The 24,247-nt window shown below is 40.0% G+C and overlaps 1 protein-coding gene across 4 annotated transcripts; it reads left to right on the plus strand.

Annotated features, from left to right (window-relative positions):
• The first annotated feature begins 5,924 nt into the window (after positions 1–5,924).
• On the plus strand, positions 5,925–24,247 carry kitb (KIT proto-oncogene, receptor tyrosine kinase b). Of its 4 annotated transcripts, none has more exons than XM_051383960.1 (22): positions 5,925–6,398; positions 8,041–8,316; positions 8,412–8,696; positions 10,588–10,727; positions 11,492–11,660; positions 11,841–12,030; positions 12,114–12,229; positions 13,634–13,748; positions 15,164–15,354; positions 15,714–15,820; positions 16,515–16,641; positions 17,038–17,142; positions 17,670–17,780; positions 18,556–18,694; positions 18,821–18,888; positions 19,012–19,103; positions 19,780–19,902; positions 20,173–20,284; positions 20,533–20,632; positions 21,285–21,394; positions 21,975–22,013; positions 22,335–24,247. In XM_051383960.1, the coding sequence occupies exons 1-22, from the start codon at positions 6,344–6,346 to the stop codon at positions 22,454–22,456; spliced, it is 2,892 nt and encodes a 963-aa protein (XP_051239920.1). In that variant the 5' UTR covers positions 5,925–6,343; the 3' UTR covers positions 22,457–24,247. The 4 variants fall into 4 exon arrangements, with proteins under 4 accessions (XP_051239920.1, XP_051239919.1, XP_051239922.1 ...); XM_051383959.1 differs by having other exon boundaries at positions 21,285–21,390; XM_051383962.1 differs by lacking the exon at positions 21,975–22,013 and having other exon boundaries at positions 5,926–6,398.

Raw genomic sequence — 24,247 nt, forward strand, 5'->3', positions numbered from 1 at the left:
TGTGGTTCTTTTGCACAAGAAGTTATCCTGTTAATGCAAAGAGGATTGTTAATGCATTTATGGCTTTAACCAGTTAAGTGGAGGCCACTTTAGCTTTGTCAGTAAACGACAAGAATATATTCTCTCACTCTCTCTTTTCACCATCACTTTAGCTATTATCACTTATTTACAGTGGTGATTATACAGAGGCGTGGACAACATTCACACATACTTTGATGTATGTAATGCTGAAATGAAATTAAGAATGTACATGCACATACACATGTATATAGATATGAGCATGCACACACACACACGCACACACAATGGTAATTTCATATTTGTGAGTACATTGATTTTTTTCGTATCACAAGGATCTACTGTATCACATCATATGTGTGAGGTTTTGTGTGGATCTCTGTGTGTTCACATTACACTCACACTCACACACACACACACACACACACACACACACACACACACACACACACACACACACACAGGGAGGCGGTGAAGAGAGAGGGATGCCAATGGTCTCTCAGTTAAACTGATCATGGAAATTACATTTATTTCATTCACTCTGTCTCCCCCAACCTCATCGCTTCTCAAATCTCTGTTGCTCCTTTTATTCCGTCTGCCTTTCTGATCACAGTCCCTCCCTCTTTTCTTCTCTACCTCTTTTCCCCCATTTGAAGCTTTTTTTCTTCCTATTGAATTATCCCACTCTCTCAGTACACATAGCTAAAGCTAATACAGTCTAATACAAAATCCTATCCTAGTTTGTTTCTATTATTTTGTCCACTCTATTTATATCGCTTAGGGAAGCCTAAATAACAGAAACACTTCTCTGTAGTTTACAGCCAATCTACGTCCTCCAAAACTACCAGTTGAATCAATGCCTCTCATACAGCTTCAATAATAACATCCTAACCTTCATGAAGGGAGGGTTTACTGCAGGACTGTTGTATTACACTGCATCAGTTACTTTAGGGGTACCTAATAAACTGGCAAATGAGTGTCCAATACAAGAGAACCGCACAATACAGTACTGAATGTAATGGGAATGCCGACAACCATTAAAAAAATGCTGAAATAAAACTGAGAAGAGGAGGCAGACATTGAAGTTCAGTTTCATGTGTTGCTCTTCTGGTTTTCCCTCAGGCTGTGAACTGCTCTGACATAATTTGCTGCTTCTCTTCACTTCCATGACCTGTTCCTCCTCTTCCTCCCTCCTCTTGTTTTCCATCCCTATCCTCTCTGCTCTCCATCCTCTCCTCTTTTCCTTTTTCTCATTCCTTTCCCCTTCACCCTCTGTATCATCCCATTTCTCTCTGTGTCTCTTGTTGGCTCCGTGCTTCCTCCCCCCGTGTCCATCCTTCTCTCCTTACGGTGGATTAGAGCGGTTTAAAGCCTAGTCGATGCTAATCAGGTTTATCCAGACAGAGGGCGATCATTGGGCTATCAGTAATTACACACGCTGATATTAGCTTACTCAGATATGTGCCCTGGCACATTTTCAATCCACATCATCTCTTTGGATCAAACATATGGTATTTCAACAGTGTGATGCCATACGTGACAGCTTAACGTGGCCGTTTCTACTCTTTTGTTTTCTAATACAAAGATCCATCTGTTGTAGAAGTAAATGCAGATTTGTCTCAAGCTAAAGCCTCAGAATATGAGATAATTGTTGCAAATGTGATTAGACAAACTGTAATTTTTTCTACTGATGTGCAATTAAGATTTGAGATTAGATATAATTTATTTTGCTCTGACACTTGGCATCAGAAATTCATTGCAAAACAACAATGTGCACAGCTGCATAATTTCCCTCTATCTTATTGCTTCAGGCAAAAGTTCTTGGGAACATTTTTCAGTTGGAGAGCTAGATGAGAAGACTGATACCACTTTCATGTTTTTACAGTAAATATTAAGCAACAGGCAACAACCACTTATCTTAGTTGAGCACAAGGACTGGAAACAGAAGGCATGGCTTAGTCCAAAGGTAACAGGTTCCAGCACCTGTAAAGCGAACCAATCAACAGATTATACCCTGTTTGTATTTGTACAAGAACCGAAGCGTAAAAACATCAACTTAATGGTTTTACAGCGGTTAAATGAGTATTTCTTGGCTTTCGGCGGTTGCCAGGCAACCAGTGAAGACTCCAGGAAGTCACTGTTGCTGTCTAAGAAATAATCCAGCATTTAACCGTCCAAATACGTCAAATTGTCTTTTTTGTACTTCAGGTTTTGTACAGATTACAAAAATAGACTGACATTGAGGTATCAATCGTCCAACTACGTCCAAGAAAGCGGATAAGCATATTTTACAAAATATCGAACTATTCCTTCAAAGTTGCAAGTCAGGAAAATGTGAGCTCTGAACTGCAACATACATCACAAGATGCAATCAAAGTACTTCCAAGGCCTTACCTTGCTTCTCTGAGGAAATGTTCTTTATTTTTTTGACCCACCTCTTAGTCCGATCTGTTCGATGGGTCATAATTGATATGTGAAACACCACAATTCAACCATGGATGGACACTTAACAACCACACAGAGTGGGTAAAAAAAAAAAAACTCCATTGCATTGACTGTATTAAAGGAGACAAATGGACACCGATATCAGGTTTATAATGTCCAGTCAGCAGACAGAGAACAGTGTTGGATTGCATTAGAAAAAAAGGTTATGCTACGTTATTGAGCTTCTGGCCAATCATTGAACAGAGAAACGATGAGGTATTCTTTGAGTTGAAATCTCTCTGTGTCCAAGTGTGTGTTTTCCTGCGTGGTTTTGTGCAAACAGGCGAAGGTGTGCGTATGTGCCTGCCTGAGGGTGTGAAGATAGCTCCATTTGTAGGGTGATTGAGTTAGGATGTGTGTGTGTGTGCGTCACTAAAAAGGAGAAAGGACAGAGGGAGAAGAGAGCCAAGGAGAGAGAGGGGAGAAGGGGGGAAGGTGAAAGAGAATGAGAGAGACAGTACGAGGAGAGAGAGAGAGGAATGTTTTTCATTACGTAATCTAATCTAAGTGGCTATTTTTCTTGTATAAAACCTCTGTTGCCCTCTGTGAGACCGCTGTCCTCATCTGTCTAAAAGCACTGAGTGAGTCATGCTGTGGGTCCACACACACACACACACACACAAAGTCATAGTGAGTCAGCCAAGATCTGCTATAGACGCTCACCTCAATGATGAATAATGTAATAGGGAAAGGCATATAAACTGCTCAAATGACATGTGAACTCAGTGGACAGTTAGACATATGGATGATCCTGATGGACACACACACTCATACACAAAAACACTCAGTGACATCTTCATACAACATATGGGCAGCCGGACTATGGGCTTGTGAACAGGTGGATTGTACTTTGACACCCTGAGGTGCAGGTTTTCCTTTGTCTAATGGCAGATTATTCAGCAGAAGGTCTCCAGCTGGACTTAAAAAAAGTTAATCTGTCATTGAAGGAAAAGTTTTGGGAAATGGGTTTAGTCACTTTTGGTCACAGAAGTCAGATAAGAGGGGTGATAACACTCTAAATGTCCATCTGTTAAATAAGGCCTCATCCGGCAGGAAGAAGAAGGGACAGCTAGCATACCTTTTTTTTATAATGCTCTTTTTATTGATGAAAATAAAGGCAATAAGATGATAAGAGGGGAATAAAAACAAACTGTAGTACTCAAAAACATCACAAAATGTTCTTTCCTTTAAAACAGTCAAAGTCACCTAGGATCCAGACTTTAGGATCATGTGGAATATGCTTTTATATTATTTCTGAGGTTGTTTTAATAACATATTTCCAGAACTATGCAATCATTGGGCAACGCCAGATCACATGTAAAAGATCTGCATTCATCATTTCTGGCCTACAGATGTTATTATACATTTTTTATTTCTTTTACTATGTTCTGTGCAAGATATTGAATTGGATTAGCCTTTGTTCAGTGGAGATTAAAAACGACTGAGCTCCCATATCTCTGTTCGAAAGGTAACACAATCCAGCACCTCTAAAGCTCACTAATAAACACGTCACGCCTCATTTGTTTAATTTGTACACAAACACAAGTAATTAGCCGTTTTATGGGGTAGTTATTATTTCCTGGCTTTGAGCAGTTGCCAGGCAATCAGCGAAGACTCCAGAAGGTTATTGGTCCCAATCAAGAAATAGTCATAACCCCCCTGTGAAACTGCAAATTGCCCTTTCTACACTTTGTTTTTTGTATGGTTCAAACAATTGAGATACAACGTGTTAATTAGTGAGTTTTAGAGGTGCTGCTAGGCAGATTTTGTTCTTCTGAGATAGAGGCAAAGAACCTGAATACACCAATTTCCCAAAATGTTGAACTATTCCTTTAATTTTTACTGAGACCAAGACATGTGTGATGAATGTTTGGGGTAAGCTTTCAGGCTGCATGTCCTTCCTTTGTGTCAGATGTGCGACCAGATTGTGAAGTTGACCCAATGTTCGGTGAGAAACAACAAAACTTTTTGTGGTGCAAATATAAAATACCCCTCTGAGGCATCACCGTCTACAAAAACATCTTTCTCAAGCACATGGTTGGGCTGCCCTCTCTTACCCCGGTCTTCTCAGTAAAAACCCTCCTCCCCCCCCTCTACCGTCATCACTGTCCAAAGGATGCACGTCGCAGATTATTTGATCATAATCCCAGTTTCAGACTGCCGCCACAAAACAGTCTAATTTGCATTATTTCCTTGGAAGAACGATGCTATATCACTATATCACCAACCGGACTGTGCTTCTGTTTATCTTTGTTAAAGAGCAGTTGGTCGTCTCTGAATAGACAGGAAGAAAAACTGTCCAAATGTCCTAGTCTGAATGTGTGTGTGTGTGCGTACAGAAGTTAGATTCCCCACAGTTATTTTCCTGGTGATAGAAAAAAACCATAGAACCATTACAAGTAAATTTTTTACCAGAAAATTATACTGGAAAAACAAACAAATTTATCAAGTAAAAAAATCAATTAACGTGATGTTCTGCTTGTGTTCTAGTTTGTTTAGCCTCGTCCTTTCATCATGTGCTGAGAAAGGCATAAACAACATCGGGGCAATGCAGTGAGGTTAGAAATGAATCATGTGTGTAAGAAAAAAAACACAACCTCCCCATTGTCCTCTTACATATTCCTCTAGAGCAGCAGGAAACACACACACACACACGCACAGATCAAAAGATAAACACACAAAACTGACAGAAAACGGGCGTCCGGGTAGCTCACAATGTGTCAAGACAGGGTCCTTACCGCAGAGGCCCGACCTGAGGCCCTTTGCTGCATATCACCGCCCTCCTTCCCCCCCTAACGCCCTGTCTCTCTTCCCTGTCCTGTCAATAAAAGTTAAATGCCAAAAAAGACTAACAGAACCTTGCATAGACCACAAACATACAGAGGCAAGTCATAAAGCAAATTAGAAGGCTTCTCAGGGCCTCTTAGTCACAACAAGGCCCTGAAAATAAACTTAAAATGCTTCTCTGAAAACTGTTTTGTTAGATTTAAGTAAATACATTTAGTTAGGCTACAGTCCAGACTGTTGGTCTCTTGCAACAACCTAATTTACCTGACAATGTTTTTTGAGGAGCACCAAATGATACATTATAACAACTTTTGGGGGTTATAACAAATAATAGTGAAGAGCTTTAAGCTCACTTTCCATAAGAATTACAGTGTCCAAACCATGTATTGAACAGGTTAAAGTCTGGGTAATGACTGATAGATATCTGATATAATTATTGTTGAGGTGCAGATAGGCCTTAGTGGTGGGTCTTGAAAATGTGTAGTCTGGCCCATGAGAGGTGAAAAGTGAGACAGATAATGCTGATAAGAGCTGAGAAACGTGAGACAAGGAAGTGCATCACAAACTGAAAGGGTTTTCTGCAGGGGAAACTCCTGCCTGTCAGTGATTAACATTTACAGCCATCCTATTGAGCAAGAGCGCTCATTCCTTTGTGTTTTGTTTAATCAGCACTTCCGTTATTGGAGAATTTCTTGGCATTATTTTTTGTTGTTATTTTGTCGCAATGACTGTGTAAGAAACGATGAAGATTGCTCCGGTAATAACCGACTCATCACCTTGGCCAGCCTCCAGCCAATGCGGGATAGAAAGGAGTGGCAGGGATCCAGGGCAGGGAGGAGAGGCGCTGCACTGTGTCTTTAAGCTCTAGTGAAATCCATCAGATGCAGTCGCAGCCTACCGGATCATTGTGTGTTTGTGCGGTCATTACGGTGGAGGGACCGGCTCCGTGTGTTGTTGCGGTGGATGGGATCTGGTGTTGTTTTTAAGCTCACGATGGTTATTCCCGCACTTGAAACGTATGGAGTAGAGTAAAAGGCTTGCAAACCGCCTAATCATGAGATGCCACTGGGTTGTTTTTGCCTCACATCTTATTTTGCTGTCACTGACAGGTAAGAAAACAAGTCCAACCTTACAGAAACCATTGAAATATTGCTTTAACGTGTCTACAGCGGCTCCCGGTGTGTCTGTGTTCTCTATAATGACTTTATAGTGACTTTATCCCTTTACCCAGCAGTAGTTAAATAAATTATTAGCCTATGTCTTAATGCTATCATATTCCTAGAGACATGAGATGCCTTTAGTGGAGAGTTTATTATTGGTCATACTGTTAGCGTTTATTAGTGATATTACTGCAAAATCTATATTTGGATATTGTGTCTTTTTCGGATGACTGACTTGTTGTTCTGTCTCAAAACGATTGTCCCTGCTTTGTTAGTGTCACTATTCAAGGTCTTTTTGCGCCAGACTAACTCAGGTGTGAACAGCCGAAAAAAGCATTGCGCATGCTTAGTAACGTGGTTGACGTTTACATGAAGTGCTGTTTAACGGTACAGTGTGGGCAACCTGCCAGCTCAAGTTCACAGATCATATCAGTACTCATTTGCATAGGTAGGAGATACCATTGGTTTGCCTTTCCCGGCAGGCAACAGGTGTGTGTGTGTGTGTGTGTGTGTGTGTGTGTGTGTTTCGACCACTGTTTGAGGATGATAAATTATTCATCATACCGAAATAAAAGGGGATTAGGTTGTGTGCCTTAGCACTGCAACAGGAGGAACAAAGAAAACACGCATCTTTTCACACACCCAGCAGCATCTTGACATCTTAACCGCACTGACTGCTGTGATGAATGCTTTGTGTTTGGTCATACAACAGCCTCAGGATTTGTGTGAAACCTTTTGGTTACTCAGATAACACAGGAACAACTGTAAAGCACAAATATGTACAGAGAGCAGCAGTAAAAGATGCACTTACAGCCTTGCCAAAAAAGACAGATATTTTAGAAGGGGGAGCCTAGTTGAATCCACATGTCTTCTTGCTTTCTCAGTCAAGCCTGAAGGCACAACAGTCACATGAAAATCTTGTTCTTGAAATGGTGCCTATCATGTGGAAATGTGCAGCAACAAAAAAAGGGAAAGAACAGAAAACTTGGAAGGGGGTAGCTAGTGGGGGTTAAACTGAGAAGAAAATGTTAGTTTAGTTTACTCATCTTAAGGGTATGGATTTAGGGGCCTTAATGCATGATTACTCAGCGGGTAACAGCTCATAATTATTGATTGTTCAACTGAGCCATGGTGGTTTGACAGCACTCTATCTTAAAGGGGCTCTGTGCCAATCATAACATCCTATTTAACATCAATTTATGGACTCTATTCTATATTCTACCCTGCAGAGCTCAAATGGATAGTCGAATAATCGTTTGAAAGAAAAACAACTATTTATAAAGTTGATTTATCGTTTCAGTAATTTTTTAACACTGTTTTGTTACAGTTTTTCAATTGTGAGGACTTGTTTCTTTGTCTTATGTGCTAATATCTTTAGGTTTTGGAGTGTTGGAGCCCTTCTACACTGCTATTTGCTTTTATTGATTTCCATCTCTTTCCTGCTATTCCTCATAGAGCTAGTAATTCATCAGCATCAGCAGGTTTTTCCCTTCTGTGCAGGATTTACCCAAACTGAATCCTTCACAGCCTTTAAAAATAGTATCCAGGTGGTCTAGCATACGTCAACCATATTATTCCACCTCTATTCCAGTGTGGTGCGAGCCAGTCATCTCCCCCAGCGGGCCTCACGTAGTGGTTCCCAAGAGGGGGAAGCTGGAGCTGCGTTGCCATGACAGTGCCACGACGTCTGGCACCCCGTCCAGGTTGAGGTGGCAGAGGGAGAGGGCTCGCAGGCTGGAGGGAGAGGTGGAGGACGGCGGAGTGGCTTATGTCAAGGTGTCAGCAGCGCAGGCCTACCACATGGGACGTTACGTGTGTGTCAACAACAACACACTGGAACACAGCTCCATCTATGTATATGTGAAAGGTGGGTGTTCGAGGTGGGGCAGGCATGTGATTACACGTGTGTCCGTCTAATAACATCTATCAATCCAAATCTCCTTTTCTCTTTCATCTCCTCAGACACCCAGAATGCTTTCCAGCGCACCATGGTGAACGTCATCCTGGTGCGTGCAGGTGAGAACTGCACCATCCCCTGTCTTGTGACCGACCCCGAGGTAAACCTCCTGGCATTGGAGACCTGCGATGGACGACCTTTGCCCTCTGGTATGAGTTACCGCAGCAACCCCCAGCGAGGCGTCATCATCGGCAATGTGAGGAAGGAATATGAGGGCTGTTATGTATGTGTGGGACTGCTTGGCGGAGTCAAAGTGACGTCGAGCCAATACACTGTGGATGTACGACTTGGTAAGTGAGAGATGTGATGGATAAGGGCGATGTGTAATATTGTTGTTTCCAGAAACTAGAATTCATGTCGTTTAAAGGGTTTCATACCAGTTTTTAATGGTTGTGCATGCACGAGGGATAGAGTGAATGCTGTATGTGCAGCTCTTGACAGGAAATAAGCAAGGGAGAGTCTCCTGTCATCTCTACAGAAAACATTTGAAGTAAAAGTAGGACATATCTACAAGTTAAGCTATTCCTCTTGTAGCCAACCTTTTCAGCCTTAAAGCATCTGTCTGCTGTCAGTGGAAGGAAATTATTTGTCTTTGCTAATGTCTTGAGGGAACCATAATGCAAATGTCCCAATACTTGTTGAAGTAAGCAGGAGAGTAAATACAAAGTAAAGTTGTTGCTACCCACATCCTCACTTGTGCTTGTTTGGCGTAAGAAGGGTTGGTGCAGTAGAAATGCTTGATATTAAGTATGTTTTTTATTCATCATGGGTGCATGAAACACTTTAATGTAACATATTTTATTTTAAATGTAGGTTCGAATTATTATAGCTTACTGTTCTTAATACCTTTATTTTGAAAACCGGAAGTGAATACGCTCTAAATTTGTGCGGCTGATTTGACCACGGAGATCGGAGTAACGGCTGGCTTGACCGCAGTTATCATATCACAGTCGTTATCTCGAGATCTCGAATTAATTATATCGTTATCTCTGGAAAACAAAGTTTCGTTATCTCGAGATCTCCAGAAAATTAACTCGTTATCACAGGAAAACGGAGGAAATAAAATATATGAATGCATGCCCCTTTAGGGCTTCCGTAGGATTCATCCTCTTTGGATCATTATTACTGTACAGCAATCCATCAAATACTTGTTGAGATACTTCAGGATGGACCAAGGTGATAGGTAGACCAACATTGCCATTCCTAGAGTTGCTAGCAATGTTATTAATCCTGTATCGAGAAGACCATAATGCATCGTGGCAGAGGTCAGTTACAGCAATGAACTGAGCAATAAACCTCCTTAGACTGTCCACAATGCAGATGTGTTTTGGCGAAATAAGTTTAGCTCATAGTTTTTGTCATGAGCTAATAGGAAATGTACCGAAAAGTATTTTATGGGTACGTCAGTGGAAACTGATCATGTTTCTGTTTGTCCGTGCATCAGCATTTTCAGTGGAAAGGAGTCTAAACAGAGACAAGCTGGGAGGAGCTGCTGGGGCGTTGTGTCCTTTAGACTGATGGAGAGAGGGAGTGAGGGACGTGAGGGAGGGAGGAGCAGAAGGATTAGAGTCCCACACTGAACAAAGCTTTGTAACGATGCATGAAGGCAATGTTTGGATAAATAGAATTACTGCAGTCTTGTCAAACACAGCCACTGAAGTGACGTCAGCATCAGGCGTTTAATGTTGGGAATTAATCATTTGATTCATACATGTCTGCACAGCAAATACTGTGCCTGTGTGCATAGTCGTTAGTTTGTGCTTGTTTACTAAAGAATTCCCTGCAACTGAACAAACAGTATTTAACACACCCTGAAAGGTCTTTTATGATCGGACACAGATAAGATACTTATTTGTCATGTTTTCATTATAGTGTCAAAATATTTTCAGGAGGAACACTGTTGTTAACATGCATATAGATTCATGATTTAGACATGTAACACAGTCCAGAGTGATTGTTGTATATCCTACAGTAGGATGATTTCACATTATAAATAACATGCAACTAATAGTGAGCTGTGCAAAGGTTCTGACCTAAGTGACTCAAGTGTCTCTGTGACTCCTTTTTAGGAGGAAATGCCATGAGAATAAATAGAAAGGCATAGACGTTCTTTTGTGCTTTTGTAAATTAACTTATCAGTTATCTGTCATGATAATGTTGCTTTTGAATATCTTGATCCAGTGCCAGAGGTGCCTCCAGTGGTCTCATTGTCTCAGAAAGACACCATTATCCTGAGGAAAGGAGAGCAGTTTGAGATTACCTGCAGCTCCTCCAACGTCAACCCGGACTTCAGTCTCAAGTGGGATTTCCCTTCAACAGCGGTGAGATTGACATTGACTGGAAGGACAGTAGATGTACTCTTACCAATGCAAGAATAAATATTTAATATATTTAGACCAGAGTTTTTTTAGCGATGTAGAGTAGTGCTTCCCAACCTTTTTTGTAAGACGTACCCCCACAGCACAGTCCGATGAACTCAAATACCCCTTCATCAATACCACCATTTATGTTCCCAATGGGAACATTTGAATTCATTTGCTGAATTAGTAAGATGGAGTGGCAAAAGCTGAACAGCTATATATCCATTACTTTTAGCTAATTATTTCAATTATTTATCTATTACTTTTAGCTAATTGTTTGATCCCCTCTGCTCACTTGCTATAGTTTTTATGCACTCTTATTTGCAAAAACACCCATTGTTACAGCTAACTCATATGGGGATTTATTTTTTTATTCAAATTGTTAATTAAATATTGAAATATTTTTTCTTATTTGTTGAGCTACTCTACAATCTCTTCATGTAGCCCCTGGGGTCATAGAGGACACTGAGCTCATATCCTTAGTAATATTTCTGGGAATTTGGGGGGTATAATGACCTGAAGAGGAGTTTACATTTCACCATTACACACATAGTACACATGTTGGGGTTTGTAAGACTGATTCTGATATTTTCTTGCAGTAAAATTAAACAGCAAATAATAATATGCCTGTCTTTGAAACAGCATTTTAGGAGATACATTTAATAGAAAATATAATTGATGAGTTAAATGAATAAATATGCCTATTTGCCCCTGATGCCCTACAGAATCCTGATGAATCCCACACCTCACACATCCTGTCCGGTTCCCGTGGTTATCGGCGTTCCACCTCACTCTTGATCACAGCCGTTAACGAAACAGACTCGGGCTCTTACCGCTGCTACGCCCTCAACGAGAGAGGCACCGGTGCCACAGCGCTACTACTGGATGTCCGTGGTAAGTGCTGATGATGGTGTGTCGGGAGATAGGACCACCACCCCTCCTTCACAATATTTACTCCTAAAACTACGTATTTTTCAGGACTTTTCTTTTTAGGATCTCTCAATTGTATATTATGAAAATTAATATGTAGATGTCTCCGTTTCTTTAACTATGCACCTTTCTGTTGTTCTACAGAGCGGGGCTTCATTACCATTTTAGGAAGCCCAGGTCCTGTCCAGGCTGATGTTAAAGAGGGGGACAGCCTGAGCCTCAGAGTAGAATTTGTTGCCTATCCTGCACCCAGCTCCCTGTCCTGGTCTTACAACAGCAAACAGCTCCTCAACACCACAGAGCACGTTATCACTATCCACCGCCGCAAATACAGGTACAGTGAGTTAACAGTATATCAGCTGCAAGTGCATATGCATGTACACACACAGACTTTAAAATGTACCTTTGTTTTATTAGATACATCAGCGAGCTCAGACTAGTCAGGGTTCTCGGCTCAGAGGGCGGGATCTATAAGTTCTCAGCCAGTCATGAAGATGCATCTGTCGATCATTCGTTCCATGTGTACGTCAATAGTAAGTAGCTCTCACAGTTGTTACATTGCTTTATATATTTAGAACACAATGGGTCTTATGCAAGAACGTACAAATGTATTTGTTCCTAAATGGCTTGTACAACTGAACTTGCGACATTCATCAAATTTCTCTTATTTTGAATTTTCTCTTCGGCACGAACACAGTTTACGAGTGGTCCAGACCAGGGGAGTCATATGCAATTAGTCTGCTGTCACTTACCAAAGGAATGTCTGTTGCATTACTTTAAAGAAATTTAGATTTTCTTATGTAAATTACACTTCATAACTACGTTGACATCATCCTGTTTGACTGTACAATACGAATTATAATATTGCCTAGATCTAAATTTATCACATAGCCTAACAATATCATCATTGATGGGGTTAGGGTTCTCTTTACATTAAGGTGTATGCAAGTTGCTGTCCAGGGGAACATCATTTGTTGCAGTCCCTGACAATTTAACATCACATATTATGGCACATATTCTTTCATCTAATGGAGACTTCTTCCTCCAGTTGCGGTCATCAATCACCTTGCTTTTCATATCAAACCACTTCAAACTTCTTGAATCAAGCAACAATATGACCCTTGGATGACACGGCGTTAACAGCACTCATTATTTTTTCTCACTCTTTGGGTTTAGCAGGTCCTTTACTTCCACTGCTGATGCTGGTAAAAATGATATACTTTCCTTTATTTTTGTCCAAGAGTTCAAACTTTTTTACTCTTCCATATAATTTTTCTAATGAATGAACTTCTTCACACATGGGGCAGGCCGTGTAGCCTTATATAGTACAATTGGGGCATTAGTTATACACATTTTCAGGTGGAATTCATCATTCATCAGATGATTTACACAGAAATCTGAAGTTAGAAGTGAAGAGAAAGTGAAGATAATACAAAAATGTTCTTCCATGAGGCCCATTATTCCCGAGTTGTCCAGGTGATTGTTAACGATCCCCCCGACATGAATTACGACATATATGCAAATAATACTCTCACTGTAAAGTCTGTTCTCAGTGTTTGTGCACTGGTGGCTTCATGTTTCTACATCACACTTATATAAAATGTATAATGGGCGAGGATTGACATCACAAACTTTTTGTGATGTCACAAATCATGCTCGTAGGCCCCGCCCCTTACAATCTGATTTTCAATTAGCTCAGAGAAACTTTCCACTTCCAGCTGATGAATGTGAAAACATCCTTCTAGTGTCAAACTCAGAACAGACATCATTCCGCACAGTGAAGATCAAACATCCAACTGTATGAAGAAACACATATTTCTAACTGGAGGTTGACTTTAACATGAAAATAAACAGATTTTGAACATATTTAACATACACATACTGTAGAATGTTAAATATTTGTCTTCCCTATTTACCCTCAACTTGCTCCCTTCCAGGCAAGCCGGTTATCATTGCCCTGGAAGGGCCTGTTGATGGACAGGTGCGGTGCATTGCTGCTGGTTACCCAGTGCCTAAAATCAGCTGGTACTTCTGTAAGCTGCCCCACACAAGGTTTGTCTAAAATATATTGTACTACTTTCATCAAAAGAGTGTATATTTTACTGTATTTACTTCATTACATTGCTTAAGTTGGAATAAGACTGGATAGATGACGATACTACTGTATTAACGCAAGCTGGATGTGAACTTTTGACATCTTTAATGTTTTAGCTCTCAGTTCCACCAGCAGCACTGGCTGTAATCTATTAATGGAGATTGATGGGTGTCTGTCATTATTCACACACAAGATGTGATCTGCTGAAAGTAGCAAGAGTTGTAGCAAGTGATGATGTAAGAGCTGTCTATATAAATGGGTCAAAATAAGCAGTTACTATGATACATCATTGAATGACATCATGAATGATCACACTGATGATATCTGAACCACTTCAGTTCAGTTTGGCTGCTTCTCACCTTTTTTGGTTTATATTCATGTCAATTTTGTAATTTAAACAATAATATAAGATCTATAAAGAAGAAATTGTTTTCTGTTTTGCTATCAATACATAATTAACAACTTGGGACTGCTTGGCTTGATGCTGCTCATAGTAAAAGCTGCAACTGAACAGCAGTGTGACCAGATCATTTTACTCGCGAAACATGACTCATCTGTTGTTTTGTCTGGCAGTTCCTCTGAGAGCAGGAGATGCTCATGTGAGATGATCAAGTTGGTTAACAGGTTTATGTCATCTCATTGTCTCATTTGCATTCAGACAAATAGGCCAACAAGGTTCTGACTGGTGGACAACACAACATGGGCATTTTAAAACATTTTGTTATCCTGGGAAAACAAGTAGATGATTTCTTGAGATAACGAGATGTATATTGTTAAAGATAAAGATATTTTTTAAAGAAAAGCTACTTTCTTATCCTGAGATAATTAGCTTGTGATTTCGAGATAACATATAAAATTATTGCCACTACGGTAATTCCCGTTTCAATAAAGAGAGATCAACCGGAAGTGTGTAACAGTATGTAAGGAGGTTAACAACAGAGAAATGCTCCTCCCAGAGTCTAGAGACTGAATGAAAGTATTGCAATGATATCTGAGGATCTGCATCCAAGGACTTAAGTTATGCGGGTAGAAAGACCATCGGGCAGATATGGTGATGCCACAATATGTGAAAGAAAACAATCAGAATCAGAATCAGAATCAACTTTGACATTGTAGGAAAATAGAAGTGATAGAGAAGATGGGGGAAGAAAAAAGCTGAATTTCACCAACGAAGTGAGAAAAATGTGAGAGAAAACATGTTGAACCAAACCTTCGCAATATTATTAGTTGCTACAGGTGAAGGAACGTAAACATAATGTGCTGGGAGTCCACTGTCCCCATTTCCTCCTTTAATTTTAAACTTTGATTAAAGTATAAATACTAAAACTTGCTCTGATGTAGAACCTCAAGCAACTTTATAACCCCTCAACAGGTGCTCACACCTGCCCAATGCCACCCAGTGGGAGACTCCGGAGGTTGCCATGGTGACAGAGTCGACCTTCGGTAGGAGTGAGGTGGAGAGCCGACTGAACGTGAGCAACAAGGAGCACGCGCACTATCACACCCTGGAGTGTGTGGCGAGCACGGAGGGGGAAGAGGCCTACACACTGTTCTCCATCAGCGGTACGTCCCAACGCTGTCTCATATACCACAGAGTCGCTGTATTAGTACACTAACATAGTAGAGACACACAAACACACAAACCCCTAGACCCCTGTGTCTGCCGAGGCCAGGTGTGTGGTTACTGGGTGCAGATTGAATGAGATTAGTGAATGCTGACTATGCAGGCGGGGATTATATGGTATAGACTTGCTAATCCTTGTCACATAAACAAACCACTGCTGCAGCTGTCTGTTCTTACGCCAGTGGAAGAGGGAATGTGTGTGTGTGTGTGTGCGTGTGTGTGTGTGTGTGTGTAAAATGTATATACTTCAATGTGATTCATGTAATTTCTGATTACTCTCGCGTGTGTTTGCTCTCAGAACGCGTTGTCCCCCATAAACTCTTCACTCCTCTTCTAACTGGTATGGTGGCCACTGGCGTGTTCCTCAGCCTCATTCTAGTGGTGCTGCTCTATAAATACATGCAGGTAAGATAAATCATACATTCAGATGCCATTACTGCAATGAAAAAATAAAATTAATATCTGAGTGAAAGTAGGGTCATGAATCTCTCATAAATCACATAAATCTATGGCCATCAGTCCCATGAATTAGTTTGTATCCCAAGAAAATAAATGGTTGCAATAGTTTCTGGCAAAAGGCCCACTTTCATTTAGCAATGACTCATGCCTCCATCTTGACTATAGTTAAAGTTAGAAGCATCTTTCTGAGATCAGACTAGTATGTTTTTTGCTGCATTTGGTAACGACATTCAGCAGAAAAGAGTGGAAGAAAGTCATTTTAATCAATATGAATGTGTCCTAATGAATTTGAAAGGAATCAATCAGCCATTCAAAGTGCAGCCATGCTGTAGTTAAAGGCTTTTTTGACACTCTGATCATTCCTCGAGCCATTAATGTACCCCCATGGCGTGCTGCTCTTACTGCGCTCGGATGAGTCAGACTCCTTGAGAACTAGTTTGTTATTTCACAGTGGGATCATCAGGGGATAGTCTAGACACAGGCTGACAACTAAAGTGCATCGAGTGATCTGAAACTTGAATAGGAGAGTGATGAGAAAACGTGAGCTATACAATCATGTAGTCAGACATAAATAATACCAGGAAGCTGATTGAACATCACTTTCTCTGTATAAATTCCCTCTTTTCTCTCCAAACATTAGAAACCGAAGTTCCAAATCCAGTGGAAGGTGATAGAGAGTATCCATGGTAACAACTACATATATATTGACCCCACCCAGCTGCCATATGACTCCAAATGGGAGTTTTCTCGACAGAAACTACGCTTCGGTATGACGATGTCCAAGTTTGTTTTGCTTAAAGTAATAATGCCGTTTTGTTTATTGTGACTTCCCTCGAATGTTTGACCTTCACTGTGCAGAATGATCACCTTAAAAAAAAGTTGAGGTGTGTATGTATGACCATGAATCCCTGATATCAGATCTAGACTGATCATGGTGACTTGGAAACCTGACACTCAGCAGAGATATGAAAACTTATGAAACAGATATCCAAAGCAGAGTGTTTTTATATGTATTAAAACATGTCTTGGAGATCTTAAATTAATTGTCAAATGGTAACGGTTTGTGTGTGTGTGTGTGTGTGTGTGTGTGTGTGTGTGTGTGTGTGTGTGTGTGTGTGTGTGTGTGTGTGTGTGTGTGTGTGTTTGTTTGTGTGTTCCCACAGGTAAAACCCTGGGCTCTGGGGCTTTTGGAAAGGTAGTGAGGGCCACAGCATATGGACTCTGCTCTGCAGATACTGTTACGACTGTTGCTGTTAAGATGCTCAAACGTAAGTGTGTGTTTTAGTCTGTTTTTCTCTGTAGCTGTGTCCAAACACTAATTAAAGTGAAATTTTCTGACACTTTTAAGTCATAACATTTTTAAGCATGTAATTTCCACTGGGGTCTCCCAAGTCCCCCGTGCATTTTCTGGTAAAAAACGATCATCTAACTCCATTTATTTACAGATAATGCTCCTAAAAACACTCTAGAATGTACCATCAATCAAAGATAATTCAGTAAAAGACAGTACTCTTTGTAGTAAAGAGACACACATGTCCAAATTATATCAAATATGATCCATTGCATTTGTGATTGTTTTTAGAGAGTAGTAAACACGCCATACCAACTACTTTTTGTGTTACATTGTGAAAATTAATTTGTGCATAAATGTTATTCTCAACTTGGACAATCAAATAAAATTGTGGACAGCAAAACATAGTGCGCCATATAGTAAATATGGAGTGATTTAGGACATGTTGTAGCAACATATGAGACACTGTAAGAGTTTATAAATGTGCTGATGATGTCATCCCAGCCAACGCTCATTCTACGGAGAAGGAGGCACTGATGTCAGAGCTGAAGGTTCTCAGTTACCTTGGAAACCACGTGAACATCGTTAACCTGCTGGGAGCCTGCACTGTTGGAGGTGAGAGGAGCAGATTTACCACGGACACCAAACTTAGTTCATTCATTTGGAAATGTTCATGTAAGATGATCTGGGCAAAATTTTGTTTCCGTTTTCTTGTGTCTGGACACTGTAACCCTCTTGCATTTGTTTACCACATGATTTTGTTTTATGGTAATTAGTAATGTTTGGAGCAGTTGTGTAGAAAGTGCACACATATATTCATGTGCTGACTTGCTGCTATGCCCAGCCAATATTATCCTCTTGTGAAAAATCAGATATTGGACAGTCAGTATCGCCCAGCTCTAATATGAAAACGTGATGCTGTTTGACTGGTCACAAATTTACTGTGCAGGCAGTCAATATTATCTACCTGTCTAGCCCTCAACATTGATTATGATGCAGCATTTGGATTGGATTCCACACAAGTATGCATGAGTATGTTATTAGGACAGAAACTCTAAACACTTAAGATTTTCTTATATGTGTTGGGCATGAAAAATCATAATTTTAAGATATTGACATAAATAAGTTCAATATGTTTCAACACAAAAATATTGATATAAGCTTTAAAACACATATATTGTTCACATCTGTCTGAATTTACTATACGTGTCCTGCCTTGTGACAGTCAAATGAACCAAATTCCTATCAGCAGGACTGAGGCAGCGTTGCAAATACCAATTTCTTTTGGCTCATTATTCAAGCGTTCTGTTTCTTTTTCATTGTTATTTTCATTGTCATATGGTTTAACAACCACTGAGCGAGGTTTCTTTTCATCTCTGCATCTTGCCAGGCCCAATTTTGGTGATCACAGAGTACTGTTGCTATGGAGACCTCCTCAACTTCCTGCGCAGAAAAAGAGAGCCCTTCCTAAACTCCCAAGTTGGTGATGGTTACTATCGCAACGTCTCCAACCAGCCGGAGCCTACAAGGTGTGCATGTGTGTGTGTTTAAATTGGGATTGCATTTACAAAATGGTTGTCAACCTGTAATGCGACGTGTTTGTGTGTGTGCGTGTGTGTGTGTGTGTGTGTGTGTGTGTGCGTGTGTAACTGCAGCGGAGAGGTGACTGGTACAGGATATATGCCCATGCGCCCATCTGAAAAAGAGAGGGCTTCTCAGTCAGGTAGGTATTTATTAACATACATTACAATATATTTTACAGTGCCTTACTTAAACCTACTGTCGTAAAGCCTGTCTTAAACCCCTGGTTTCATTCACTAAAGCCGACAATGTAATGTTTATCTAGATGACATAGAAGATCTGTCTCTGGACGCCGAAGATCTCCTCAGCTTTTCTTACCAGGTGGCCAAAGGAATGGAGTACATTACTTCCAAGAACGTAAGGCTTTTACAGACTGTGTGCTGAATTTATAGAGTAGTTGCAAAAGAGATTTAAAAGTGCTGCTGCTAGTATATAAATCACATTATTGGCTTAGGGCCAACATAATGTGCATTGCTGTCGGCTAACATCGCCTATACAATCAGAGCATAGTGAAGCTGAATTTACATTAGATCCTATACTGTACACAGATAGAAGACGGCTCTAAAATAAGCTTCAACTTAAAACCTTTTGTTTTCCTGCACCTTAACTGATTCAGCTTTTGCTGCACTTCTGTTGCTTTTATTAAGTTAGGCACTATTTATCCACTTACGTCTAGACTGTAATTTCCCAGAAACAATACCAAACCTTTTATTCCTTTGACTATTATTCTTTTGTTTCTTTTTTTAGTGCAATTGGTTTATTTTTTATTTTCTTCACCAAACATATAGCATGAATATCTCGTGTGAAGCGCTTTCAGTTTGCTTTTTTGTGCTTGAAGTGTAACTCGCCTCGCCTCATTTGTATGTGTGTGTGTGCTGTGTGATAGTCATTCACTGACGAAACCAGTAACAGTGTCAGCACTCATTTCTGTGTTTGCTTATGTGTGTGTGTGTGTGTGTGTGTGTGTGTGTGTGTGTGTGTGTGTGTGTGTGTGTGTGTGTGTGTGTGTGTGTGTGCGTGTGCGTGCGTGCAGTGTATCCACAGGGATCTTGCAGCCAGAAACATTCTGCTGACTCACGGCAGGGTGGCGAAGATCTGTGACTTTGGGTTGGCACGAGACATCACAACTGATGCCAGCTACGTGCTCCGGGGCAATGTGAGTCTCATTCTCTCATCCTTCTTCCCTCCTTCCTTCCTTTTTTCCTTCCTGTTTTTTCTGTCAATCTATCAATTGATGAACTGACTTATTGATTCAGCTCTAGAAGAATGTATTCAGAAAAATGTGCCTGCTCTCTGAAAAAGGGAAAAGCTGTATTCTTTAACACTCTACATAGAAAATTTAGATTTAGAGATATTTATTTTAAAGAGTGAATCCAAGGGGACAAGGTCCATACTGCTCTTGTAATGGTGTCTCTCCCTTCTGCAGGCTCGTCTGCCAGTCAAGTGGATGTCCCCCGAGAGTATTTTTGACTGTGTTTACACCTTTGAGAGTGATGTGTGGTCCTACGGCATCCTGCTCTGGGAAATCTTCTCTCTGGGTAACATTTCCAGTTAGAGCTGTACTGTTGCATCTGTTTCATATTGTCTGAGCCATTAGACTCATCTATTTGAGCCAACTCTGATGATGAAGCAATATCACTTAGTGGGTTGAATCATACTTAAATTGTATTGATTGTGACACACCATGTAGCTCCAGAAACTAGCATCATGATATAAATCCATGATTTTGGAAATAAATAGCACATCATTTTTGAAAGCCTGTGTATATTGTATGTCTGTGTTGCAGGTAACAGCCCATACCCGGGGATGCAGGTGGGTTCGGCATTTTATAGGATGATTCAAGAGGGCCACAGGATGAGCAGGCCTGAGTTTGCTCCTATCGAGATGTAAGTGTATATCTGTGAGAGTGAGAATTGTTATTTAAACATTATAGTATGATTATTTTACTATCAACTAATCTGGTGATTCTTTTTTCAGTTAATCATTTAACAATTTTGTCTATAAAATGTCAGAAAATATTGAAAAATGTGACAAAGTGACGTCATGAAATACTTTTTTAAACGTTTTGTTCGACCAACAGTCCAAAATCCTAAAACACTGGATATAAAAATCTGAAAAATTCAGCAAATCCTCACACTGAAGAAACCAGCAAACTTAAATGATTAATCGATTATCAAAATAGTTGCCAATTAATTTTCATATAATGGATTAATTGAGTAAATGCAACTCTAAATACAACCTGTTTCTTTTTTATTATTATGTTAAATCCACTATGATTTATGGTATGAATAAACATCTATTTTTGGATTCTTTTTTCCTTTAGTGCAATGTGACACAAAAGGTGACAAATTATACAGACAAAGATACTGTGGTACAATATGGTTAATGTAATGAAAAAGACATTGTGAGTGTGATTTGTGATTTTAGTTTTACCCACTTCTTTGTTTAGTTTTGTACTGGCTGCATCATTAAATCTGTACACAGTAGATGCTATCACATTCTCCCATGTTGAAACTAATCCCAGTTTTACCTATGTAGGTACGACATGATGTTGTCTTGTTGGAACCATGATCCTTTGAAAAGGCCTTCCTTCAGGAAACTGGTGGAGAGGACTGAGCTCCTGCTGTCAGAGAATACCAAGAACGTAAGTAGGTAGAACCATGAAATGATGGACATGTTACTTCTTATTTTTGTGACTTTTTATTAGAGAATGACGGTATAGATACAGACAGGAAACAAAGGAAGTAAGAGAGTAATAGTAAGTAAGTAAGAGTGCAATAAATGTCCCCAACTGGAAACAATGGAAGTTATAAGGTTATGCTTTTTAGGTCACTGTGATGCCCTCAAGGATTTTACACATCAAGTTCAGTTTACTGGTCATGTGACGTCCCGTCTATCTCAGTTATCTGGGTTTGGGTATTACAAATTCACCACTGAAAGCCTGTATTACACTTTTCGTTGAAGGGGGAACTAAGAAAGTAGCACACAAAATAATTTGTTTGTAAACCCCTTATTACAAAGCCATGTCTACTTATGATCCACATTACAATTGTAAATGTGACCATTTCAATTATTTTCAGTTATTTGCTCTTTTCAGATTATGTTATTTGAAACATAAAGAGGCAAACCTTTACGTCACAAGGAAAAGCAAATAATTAGAAATTCAATCGAAAATCAAACATAATTTTGTTTTTTAAGTGTTTTTGTACTCCTCTGGTGACCCCTTAGATACCTCTCAGGGCCCCTTGTGGAGGTCCAGACCCCCAGGTAGGGAACCACTGCCACAGACTAAAAGTCAAGATATCTCAGTCTCTCCTGCGTTGAATTGACCAATTCCTTTTAATACGTCTCTTGCAAGTCTCCCAACATAATGGAAGTGAAATAATTCATAATTTGAGTATCGTTTCTTCTCAACTAACTAACAACTAACTACATCAACAACCAAAACCACTAGAGACATTTTGAAAAAAAAAAACTTTTAATAAAAGATGAAAATGATTTGGCTTGTTACATTTCTCTTTGCATTATCATACTATTTGTTTAAAGCAGTATGATCAAAACTTTAACTACAGACGTGTTGTTCCTCAGGTGTACCTGAGACTGAGCAACCACCCAGGTCATCCGGATCAGCAGAGGGCGCCATCACGGAGGCTGAGCTCAGTCTGCAGCACGACAGCCCCCACCCAGCCTTTACTGCAAAGCACGGCTGACGTCTTCCTGGACTATGTCTGACACACACACACACACACACACACACACACACACACACACACACACACAGATACTGTATATATATATGACCCTGCACTGGGCTCTCAGTATTGGCCTCTATCTAGTCTCCCCATTGGTGTATTGATCTCTGTGGTAGGCATTTCAGGTGCACGTCTATATAAAGCAGACTCCAGCACTAACCGCCCATCAGATACATCACCCATCAGCAGCGGGAGGAGTTTTGGCTCACATTCAGCCGTAGATTACAATTTAAGATGCTTTGGGGAAAACAGATACTGCAAGTACGAGTACATACCTGACCGTAGACTAAGGAATAGATAGCAGAGTCGTTGCTGTGATGAGTGGACTGTTTTTTTTTTTTTTTTTGTGTGTGTGTGTCAGATTTGTCTCCATTTTTATAGGAATCATTTGACATTTTGGGAAAATACACTCATGCCGCTTTCTTGCCGAGAGTTACATTAAAAGATTGATACCACTGTGATCTGTGGGTGAAATATGGAGGTAAAGCCAACAGCCGTTTTGCTTAGCTTAGCATAAAGACTGGAAACGGGACAAACGGTGTCCAAAAGTGACAAAATCCATCTACCAGTTGAGTAGGGTTGCAGCAGTGTAGCAGATACTATGGTATACAGTAGTATGGAAATATACAGTTATCATACCGTGTACATTTGCTTATCTACCGTATTGAACTCTACTGTATTGTTTTTTTTGTTTTTTTTATTAATAACTGGGTATCATATACTGTTAATCATACCATGAAAATCTCATAATGTTGCAACCCTAACTAATTCACTATTTAACACATTCTATCTCGTTAGTTTAAGTTAGTTTTTAATGGTTTTGTATATGTGGGACCATTTCTTGGCTGTGAGCAGTGACTTCACAGGAGTCACTGCACCCGGCCAGGAAATGGTCTCGCACAACCCTCCGTAAAAACACAACATATCATTTTAGCACATCGGTTGTACAGATTACACAAACAGTATGTTAACTAGCGAGCTTTAGAGGGGCTGAATGAAAGATTTTAATATCTTGGGACAGAGCGAGAGCTACCAGTTTCCCACTGTTTCCAGTTTTCATGCTAAGTTACGCTGACTAGCCGCTGGCTCTAGCATTTTTTTATTGTACAGATTCATATTTACTGTACAGATATGATATGGGAATCATTCTTCTCGTCTAATTCTCGGCAAGAATGCAAATAAGCTAGAAAAATCTAAACTATTACTTTAAAAATCTTAATTTACTGCAAGAGTAACTAGATTAAAAAATACTGAGACGTCGTCAGCAAAGACCTTCTGACTAAGAGACCTGAAGTCTCTTTGATGAGTTTAACAAATGAGCCATAGCAAGGTGGCATGCAAGCGATAACTCCTAATAAAAAATAAAGCCATAAGTTACAGAAACACTGATTCCCACCTGTGCTTTGTAGCTTTGAATACTGTGACTTGACTGACTGCTGTATTGCTGTATGTATTTTAGGGTTAGCTTTAGTCTAGTCTCTTTAGCACAGCCACTGTGGCCAAGTGTTTAGGACCGATTGTGTTCTCTTTTTACTTGATTTATGTCAAACATGTATGCAATGTAAATACAATAGAGATGTGCCTTTAGATTTTTTTTCAAAATACTGAATGCATTTGGTTGTGATACAGTTATTGTGGAGAGAGCAGACAGAAAAGAGCTTCTGAATGCTGGTTTTGAGGATTGTGTAGTTTTGATACAGTTAGTTGACTTGTAATAATAAAGAAAGTACCTGTGATGGTAAAACCGGA

Source organism: Dicentrarchus labrax, unplaced genomic scaffold (assembly GCF_905237075.1).
Source record: "Dicentrarchus labrax unplaced genomic scaffold, dlabrax2021, whole genome shotgun sequence".
Classification (NCBI taxonomy): Eukaryota; Metazoa; Chordata; class Actinopteri; family Moronidae; genus Dicentrarchus; species Dicentrarchus labrax.